At 41.8% G+C, this 9,701-nt stretch overlaps 1 protein-coding gene across 1 annotated transcript in view; it reads left to right on the forward strand.

The window, feature by feature from the left end:
* LANCL2 (LanC like glutathione S-transferase 2) overlaps positions 1-9,162 on the forward strand; it is a 59,380-nt gene extending 50,218 nt beyond the window's left edge. The window contains exons 7-9 of the mRNA XM_040455082.1: positions 2,632-2,808; positions 3,087-3,159; positions 6,540-9,162. Coding sequence (XP_040311016.1) covers positions 2,632-2,808; positions 3,087-3,159; positions 6,540-6,646 — 357 coding nt within the window. The 3' untranslated portion in view covers positions 6,647-9,162. The remainder of the gene's footprint in view (positions 1-2,631; positions 2,809-3,086; positions 3,160-6,539) is intronic.
* Positions 9,163-9,701: the final 539 nt, after the last annotated feature.

Consider the following 9,701-nt stretch of genomic DNA (forward strand, 5'->3'; position numbering starts at 1 on the left):
TCTTTTATCTTTTTATTAGTGGGCTGTAAGAATTCTCCGTATCTTCTGTTACAAGTCTTTGTCAGGTTATATGGTTTGGAAATAATTTTATAGCTGACCTAATCATCATCTTTATGGTATCTCTTGATGAAGAGAGTTTTCGATTCTGATAAAGTCTGTGTTTTATCAAGTGTTTTTAATGGTAATTTCTTTTTGTGTCTTGTCTAAGAATTGTTAAACTAAAAAATAAAACAGCCAGTTATTTTACCAGCAAAATGGGCTTATTCAAGAACAGCAGAGAATTACATCCTGGCATGTGCAGGCTATGGCAAAACTACAGGCAAGTCCAACAAAGGAGAGAACCGTATTATGGAGAAGGAGGAAGGGGGAGGACTTGTTTTGAATGTAAGTCCATTAGGAAAAAGCAAGAGTTCAGAGTGATGACAGTTTCTCATTGGCTGCGTTGCAGGGGTAGTCGATTTCTTGTAGAACATGCAATGAACCTTATTCCCTGTTGGGGCCTGTAATTGATGATTCTTTTCTGTTTCCTCTTCTGGTGGGGTCTGGAATTGACAAGCCTTCCTGGAAGGGACTCTAGTGCTGAGGCTTTCCCTTCTAACCTCCCAACTCCACTTTAGTGAGATTTCCCTTTATCAGTTGTCACAAAATTTTACTTACCCCCAGATTATACAGAGAATATTCTCCTACAAACTGTGCAGATTTAGATTTTACATTTAGAACTATGAACCATCTCCAGTTAACTTTTGTATGTTACGTGTATATTTTGTATATTAGGATTGTGCATGTGAGGTAAGAAGAGTGTGTCTTTGCTTTTGCTTTTAATTTTGTTAATGTTTATTTTTGAGAGAGAGACAGAGACAGTGTGGGGAAAGGCAGAGAGAGAGGGAGACACAGAATCTGAAGCAGGCTCCAGGCTCTGAACTGTCAGCACAGAGCCCGATGCGGGGCTTGAACTCAGGAACCCAAGATCATGACCTGAGCCGAATGAGCCGAATGCAGATGCTTAAGTGACCCACCCAGGCAGCCCAAAAGAGGTTCTTTGTTTGTTAAGCATCAGGAAATCTGATTCTTTCTACACTGTTTATTGAAAAGACTTTTCCCCCCCATCTGATTGACTTGGTGTCATTAATACGCATAAGAAGCCACTGAGGTGAGGAAATAGTATCCTTTTATAGTTGAGAAAACAGACCTAAGAAGTTCAGTGATTTGTCCAAGGCCACACAGAGCTGAGATTCCAACTCAGGCAGTCTGACCCCAGAGCCCACATCTCAAATGGCTTTCATGGGTTAGTCTTGCATCTGACTCTGGTGAACAGACTCTTGATCAGGAATAGTGAGTAACATGCAAATGACCCTCTCTTTTCCCTCCTCCTACCCCCTACAGACCCTGATTCACACAGTTCACCCTTTTTTTTTTTTTGAGGTCACTACTAATCACTGACAAGTAGATGAATCCTATTTGCTACCCCTAAAAAGATCAGCTCTAATGACCCCCTTGCCTCTAATTCATTGCCCAAAACTCATTTGCAGTAGAATGGAATGAGGTGATAAGCAAGTGGAGATTACAGACAGCAGATTCCGGGGGAAGGACTATACAAACAAAATTAATGAAATGTGAGGAGAAAGAGAAGACAGTTTAAAAGGGAATATGAGGAGGCAAAAAAAACCAGCTTCCTCCTACCAGGCATTTGTCTTTGCTGAGCTCATTTGTGTCTGTCCATATAAACCGCTAAGTGGAATCAGTGCCATTAAGTTCTGCAACCCAGGCATGTCTGCTCCAGCAGGAAGCTGTTGTGCGGGTTTCCCTGTGATAGATCATGACAGATCTCGCCCGCCCTGATAGTGCCAGGCCATCAGGGTCTTACTGATAATGTGGCTGACCCAGGATGTTGAGTATTCGTCAAAACATCTTACCAAAGAGTTTCTGGTAGCTTTTTTTTTTTTAAGTTTATTTATTTTGAGAGAGAGACAGAGAGAGTGGGGAAGGGGCAGAGAGAGGGAGAGAGAGAATCCTAAGCAAACTCCACATGGTCCGCACAGAGCCCGATATGGGGCTCAAACCCACAAACCACGAGACCGTGACCTGAGCTGAGATCAAGAGCCAGGCGCTTAACCAACTGAAACACCCAGGTGCCCCATTTTTTTTTCTGACATCTTTTATTCTGATTTTTTAAACTAAATTTTAGAATTACTTTTGCAGAAGCCTGAACTAGGAGGACAAGGGGAAGAGATGGGTAGATTGTGAGGTGCTGCACCATGGTGTTGCTGGAGGTGCTCATTTTACCCCAGGAGCCACTTCAGGTTTCCTAATGTTGTGTAATTTACTAACCAGAAAGGGAAACTATTATACTAACTTACCATTCAAAACATCTTTTTTTTTAATTTTTTTAATGTTTGTTTATTTTTGAGAGAGAGAAAGAGAGCACAAGTGGGGGAGGGGCAGAGAGGGATGGAGACACAGAATCCAAAGCAGGCTCCAAGCTTGGAGCTATCAGCACAGAACCCAACACAGGGCTCAAACCCACAGACTGCGAGATCATGACCTGAGCCAAAGTCAAACGCTTAACCCACTGAGCTACCCAGGCGCCCCTCAAAACATCTTTTTAACACTGCTTTACTTTTCATTGCCCAGGTCTTTAAGGAGGAGAAATACCTGAAAGAAGCCATGGAGTGTAGTGATGTGATTTGGCAGCGAGGTTTGCTTCGCAAGGGCTATGGTATCTGCCATGGGACGGCTGGGAACGGCTATTCTTTCCTGTCCCTGTACCATCTCACACAGGACAAAAAGTATCTCTACCGAGCTTGCAAAGTAAGGAGTCTTTATGTAAACAACATTTGAACACTCGGGAAAGCGTACGCAAAATCCAAAAATACAGTTCCTCTCCTTTCTTAACCTGTTTCTCCCAACTCCACGGTCTCCCCTGCTTCTCCTGGCATAGCCATGCCCCAGCCTGTCTGTGCCCTGTTGACCCCTCTCTGGTTGCCTGGGAATCTTCTTTATTAGATTCCTGGAGAATTCATTGCAATGTCTGGTTTGTTGCCTTTTCACCAAGTGAAATCTCTGCTCTTAAATATGCTTCCTCTTAGTTTGCAGAGTGGTGTCTAGAATATGGAGCACATGGGTGCCGCATTCCTGACAGACCTTATTCTCTCTTTGAAGGTAAGAGCAAGCAAAAAAGCTAGGTTTAAATATGTGGGTGGGTGAATTTGGTCCCCCTGTCCCTGTGCACTGGTTCTAGTCCATTTATTCTTACTTGAATAATACCTCCACAACCATAAAATAACCTGAACCAAGTAGTTTGTTGCTGAAAATTGAGTCTCTTTGCCTTACTTATTTTGTGTACCTGCGAATGTCCTTCAAATATTTCTTGATCTTTTGTCAAGACTACATGCAGACAGAACATGGGATGTTTGCTAGTCAGTAATAGAAGAAATAATAAGTTTGCTCCTCTGCATTTCATCTGTTATATTGTGTACGTATAATATTGATCTATTCACAGGAAACATATTTAGTTATTTAAATACATTTAACTATTTTAGATATATAAATAAGTATGAATAATTGATATTAGTAACTCGACAGTATTAGCAGTTAGAAGTAGTTGTAGTTGGTAAAAATAATAGCGTACAGAAGAAAGTTCTGAAGAATAAGCAATGACAGGAAATCAAATACAATAATTCTGCTACAAGCTAGAGAATATAATTCAGGAAAACAAAATAGAAATCCTACGAAGAGGACTCCTACATTTTTTACATTTATATTGTGTGTGTGTGTGTGTGTGTGTGTGAATTGGGTAATTTATCATTTAAGCCACAGAAATCAAAGGGCAAAGGATAAATTGATGATAACTTTTAATAACTTCTTGCTCTAAAAGGTACATCTTATATTAATTCCAAAGTAAACTTCAGAAGGTATAAATGATTGAATATTTTTTTAAATCAAATAATTGGTGTTGAATTTTGTCAAATGCTTTTTCTGCATCAGTTGATACGATTATGTGATTTTTTTTCCCTTCTTTAGCTTATTAACATCATGGATTATTAAATATTAAGCTAGCTTTGCATCTCTGGGATAAACCTCACTTGGTCTTTTTATATATTGCAGAATTGCATTTGCTAATATTTTGTTGAGGATTTTCACATCTATATTTGTGAGAGATATTGGCTTAGACTTTTCCTTTTTTGCACCATCTTTGTCTGGTTTTGGTATCAGAGTTAATTCCTAATAAACTGGTTTGAGAAATATTCTGTTTTCTGGAAAAGACAGTGTATTAATTCGTGGAAGAATTGGTGTTAATTCTAACTTAAATTATGGCGTAAAGATTTTTTGTTTGGGGAGTTTTTAAACTCTAAGTCCAGTTTATTCAGTAGTGTATAGGGCTGTTCAAGTTATCAATTTCATATTTGGTAAGTTTCAGCAGTTTGTGCTTTTGAGACACTGCTCTACTTTACCTAGGGCATTAAGTTTATGTGTGTAAAGCTGTGATAGTACTTCTTTATTATCCTCTTACGTCTGAATTGTCTGTAGTGAAATGCCCTGTTCTATTTCTGCTATTGGTAGTATTTTTTAATCACATATTAGAAATATGAGCAGAAAGTAGAGCATTTGCTCTTATCTTTCACAGGATAATATCCTTTTAATATTCAAAGAAATCATAATAAAAAAATAATTCTCAGAAAAAAATTTTAGTCTTTTACATCATAAAACGGCAGTGTATTTGCATCAGATACAACAGAGTTGATACCTGAACTCTAAATGGAGTTCATTCAAGTTTATTAATGGCAGCTAAAACCCCAGGAGGTCGAAGTCTGAGTGTACAATTCCGTAAAGGCTGGGAAGGTCTCCCTTCCCAGGGGATTCATCTGTTCCCCTGTGTCTCACAAGTGCCTGGCTGTAGGCTCTCCTGTAGGCTGTAGGCTGTAGGCTGTAGGCTGTAGGCTGTTGGATGGGTGGTAAGTAGTAACAGTGAATACGTGTGTGGAGACTACTAGGCTGAAAGGGATGCTGACATCCATGACCCCTTCTGGAACTTTCTCCGTCCCAAGTGCTCCATCTAGGTGAATCTGCTGCTCCCCCTCACCAAAACAAGAGAACAAAGGTCATCTCAGCCTGGCCACTCTAGGACCCCTCCTGAGGGTTCTAATAAGTCAGTGGTTTCCTAGAACCCTTCCTTCAAACAAAAACTTAACAGGGAAGTCTGGGAACAACCGAAATGTAGGAAAACAGCCAATGACACACACAAAGCATGAATGAATTGCAAAATCATTGAGGCAAGAAGCCAGACACAACAGGCTATGTACTATGTGACTCCATTCACAGGACGTTCTGAAACAGGCCAAACCAGTCCACATCAGGATTGATGGTAGGGACAGGCACTTCTAAGGGTGGTAATGGAAATTTCCACATCTCTTGATAGGAGTTTAGTTTACACGAGTGTATGCACATTTGTCAAAATTCAGAGTGAGTCCACTGAAGATTTGTGTGTTTCGTTGCATGTACATTTTACATCAAAAGAAGAACTATAAGCAAACAATAATCCAATTAAGGGAGGAATTTTTCTATTGAAAAGGGACCTGAGGGGTCTGGAGACTGGAGCCAGCTAGCAGGCTTCCTCACCCACCCTCCATAGGTCAGTTGAAAGCCCAATGCTGGTGCAGACTGCAGTGATGATTTGGAGTGTGGATTTTGATGAAAATAAAGTTCATTTTCAAGTAGCATACATTTTAAAGTAGTACACACACACACACAAACACAGACATTACTCAGCCATCAAAAAGAATGAAATCTTTTCAATGACATGGATGGAGCTAGAGAGTATTATGCTAAGCAAAATAAGTCTGAGAAAGGCAAATACTGTATGATTTCATATGTGGAATTTAAGAAACAAAACAAAAAGAAAAAGAAACCAAGAAACAAATCTTCAACTATAGAGAATAAATAGATGGTTACCAGAGCGGAGCTGAATCCGTGGCAGGGGAGTGAAGTCGGTGAAAGGGTTAAGAATACACTTTACTTTGATGAACACAGAAATGTGTAGAGTTGTTGAATCACTGTATTGTACACCTAAAACTAATATAACACTGTATGTTAACTACACGGAATTAAAATTAAAAACTTAAAAAAATTAACATTCTTAAAACTTAAAGAAGATATGAAATGTAGCCTTTTGTTTGAAATAAGAATAAAGCTGTGAGAGAGGGAGTTTTATGGTTAAAATAGCACACCAGCAGCACCCATAACTTTTTTGATTTGTTCTGTGCGCTCATCGTAAAGTTTCAAGATACGGGATTAAAACCCAGAACCCAATTTTTAGGAAAGGTAAGGCAGGGAAGAAAACTGGTATCATTGCCTGCTGGGTGCTGATATAAGGATTTTTGAGGTAAACTGTTTTCTGGTTTTTTTATGAAGTCATCTGTAAAATCCTCAGCGCCTTTTCCGACATCCCTCCAGCCCCTGGTAAAGGAAATGATTAAGGGCCACTTTCTTTCAGACTCTACCCTCATGCCCTTTCCTAAAAGGATCTACATTTTACATTGCAGGCATGGCTGGGGCGATTCACTTTCTCTCCGACATCCTGGTACCAGAGACATCACGGTTTCCAGCATTTGAACTTGCCCCTTCGCAGAGGGATAAAAAGATGCAGTGAGACCGCTAAGACACCTACCTGTTTGGACCAAAAGCCAGATTGCTTAGTGCCTGACACAGAGCCAACTGTGAATCCTGAAGAAGGCAAAACAAAAAAAAAGAGAAGCAAACACCTTCACAGGCACCCCCTTCGTTGCAGAGACCCTCAAGTTAGAGCATGAACGACAGAAACCATCCCTTTGGCGTTTTGTAACAGTGTTCCCCTCACTGGTGTCAAATATGAATTCTTCGCGTCCAGCCTTGTGTAGCATTTGCATGTTTCTGGTGTTTGTTGTCTGCAAATGTAAGTTGTTCTAAACAGAAAGCCCTTCTCTTTCCGTGAGCCCAGAGCTGACCGTACACGAGGGTACGGCAGCGGCCACTTCTCTGTATATAATATTTAAAGTGAGGTGTCTTGTGTACTGACAGGGAATAGTCAGGTAGTATGTCTCTCATCTATCAGAAAGAATCTCTAAGGTGACATCCTAGTGCTACTTCTTCAGCATTTTCCATGAGAACCTTTCAGACAAGCATGAAGGAAAGACCACTCCAAAAATTGAAAAGCAACCAAATTAAAGGAGTTTTGCTGGAATGGTTGGGGGCAGGGGTTGAGCCTTTGCGCAAGGTGCTTGAACGCTCCCTCTTTGTGTTTTGTGTTCACCCTTTGTGCTTTTAAGAGGCCAGAGGGCATGCATTGCTGGCCAGCTGGGGCTCCCTATTCCCAGCAGGGGTTTCTGGCTCCCACGTGAAGTTCCAGAGGCTCCTTACAATCCCAAGCAGTGGACGCCTGGGGAGTGGACTTCATGATAATCAGAGAACATTCAAGGGAAGCCTTTTCATGCCATGTTGTAAATCAAACAGCAATGACTAAGCATTGGCAATTCTAGATTTGGTTTATATTAAAACAGACTGCACCTCAATTTTATCAGCGTTATAACTTATTATAAGTTCCGTGGATACAACTCCAGATGGTGATAGGTGGAAAGATACTCAGCTGTTCCCATGTCCCTGCAATTAAACTTATTTCAAAATTCAGTAACTTATCACAGTGTAAATTTGGGAGGAGTAGTCACTTTTTGCACACTTTTGGGTGATTGAAATCTCACATTTGATGAAATATATTAACCATAAAAGGCCTAGTCTGCATTTATGCATATGGGAAACATAATGTTCTAACCAAGAAAATGACGGTGTTTGTCTGACATGTTTTATCTACAAAAAAAAAAAAATGGGCATTCATTTCGATTACTGTACCCTCAATAATTCTGTCATGTGGATTTCAGTTTTTAGAAGACTTTTGTCATCACAATACGAGTAGCCTAGGACTTCTACATACTTCTCGTCTTGTGAGCTGAGGCATGGATTGTAAAAGACTAAAAGCGGGTTTCTCTGGTCATCTGGTCCCAGTCTGTAAGGGACCGTCCAATCATTTATCAGCCCTCATGTCCACTCCTTTCATAAAGGAGCATGAATATCCACGTAGAAGACAAATCTCCTTCATGCATATGCAGTTCTCGGAATGTTGCTGAGCCTTGTTTGTGGGGCCGGCACCCTAACATGACCTTCAGTTTCTAGATGATGCCTCATGGGTCCCTTCATTGCAGATACTTATTTCTAACCCATGACTATTTTCTCTCAAACTAGGTGGATGGCTTCCATGAGTATAAACCCTCATGGTTCTGTTTTCACCAACTCCCTGGGCCTGCTCAGGAACTTCTCAGGCACAGTATGCTGTCCTGAATGAGTTGAGGGGGAGTATCTGGTAGGAGAGCTCACCACCGGGTGTCACAGCCCAGCCAAACAACCCTCCCTCCCACACACCTCACCCAAACCGCACACACACAGCTTACGAGGTCTGGCCTGCCTCGTTCATGGCGGCACTCAGGGCTTCAGCTGTTAGCTCTGTCAGGGGAAGCCAGCGGGACCGCACAGGGGCTGTGCCTGTCTCAGCCAGAGGGAGCGCATGGAAGTCCTGGTTCTGGCCACGTGTCTCCAGACCAGAAACAGCAAGGGTGACTCATCTGGGCATCCCACCAGGTCTGAAAAATAAGCATGAGGCTTCTTTCTGACTAATGTACTGAGGGAAAGATAAAATACTTGTGGAATAAACGGAGATTTTATTTACGGTTTTTTCTTTTTTAACCCAGCTGGGTTGACACCTTCCTACTTACCCACTAGATGTTCACAGATGTGCAGCTCTGTGACTCCACGTCAGCCCGCTTCCCGGCGTCTGGCACGTAGCTGCTGCCTGAGGACAGTTCCAGCTCTTGGTCCCTGAAGGCGGAAGAGTGATGGCATCCACGCCAAGGAGCAGAGGACTCACAGAAGTCAGTTTAATAGATGTAGGTCTGAATTTAGATCTCAAAACATCTCACAATGATTTCTTGATTTTGTTGTGTCCTCCAAAATGTGTCTGAGTTGAAACAACTACGTGTGTGCACAATACCATTTTAAAATTTGGAAGAAAAAATAGTTGATGTCGGAAAAAGTGTGTGGGGTTCTTTGGTTTTGTTAGTAAAGACAGTTTTGTGATGATGACTGGTGGGATCTTCATTTGTTTTCACCTCTTCTCTGCATTTAAGGGTGACGGTTACGAGCATTGGTCACCAGTCTGAAGATTTCATTGTTCACTTAAAAATGTGGCGGGTGCCCACCTTATGATGTGCTGAGTAATTCACTGGTATGATTGCTGAAGGTCTCTACACATGCGTTCTTTTCCTATCCCAAGGCCCTCTGAAACCTGGGCAGTGATGGTAAGAGCAGCATCTATGTGGCTGGCATAGTGTGACAGGCCTTAGCACTCACGTCCTTAATGGTGACAACACTGCAGGAGGGGGGCACTATTACTATGACTGTTTCACAAGTGAGAAAGCCGACAGCCTTGCCCAGGTTAACAGAATGGGGGATGCGCAGATGGTTGTCACCAGTGGTCACACTCTGACTTGCACTCAACGTCCCTTCCCCTAAGTGCCCCAGGCAGAAAGGAGGAAATTGACACCTGGGGGGAGAGGCCTTGGTCAGGAGCACGTGACTGGGAAATGGAGCAGCCAGGCCTCCTCCATCCTCATCATCTGCTC

The sequence above is a fragment of the Herpailurus yagouaroundi genome, unplaced genomic scaffold, assembly GCF_014898765.1.
Source record: "Herpailurus yagouaroundi ecotype Mexico unplaced genomic scaffold, PumYag 214, whole genome shotgun sequence".
Lineage (NCBI taxonomy): Eukaryota > Metazoa > Chordata > Mammalia > Carnivora > Felidae > Herpailurus > Herpailurus yagouaroundi.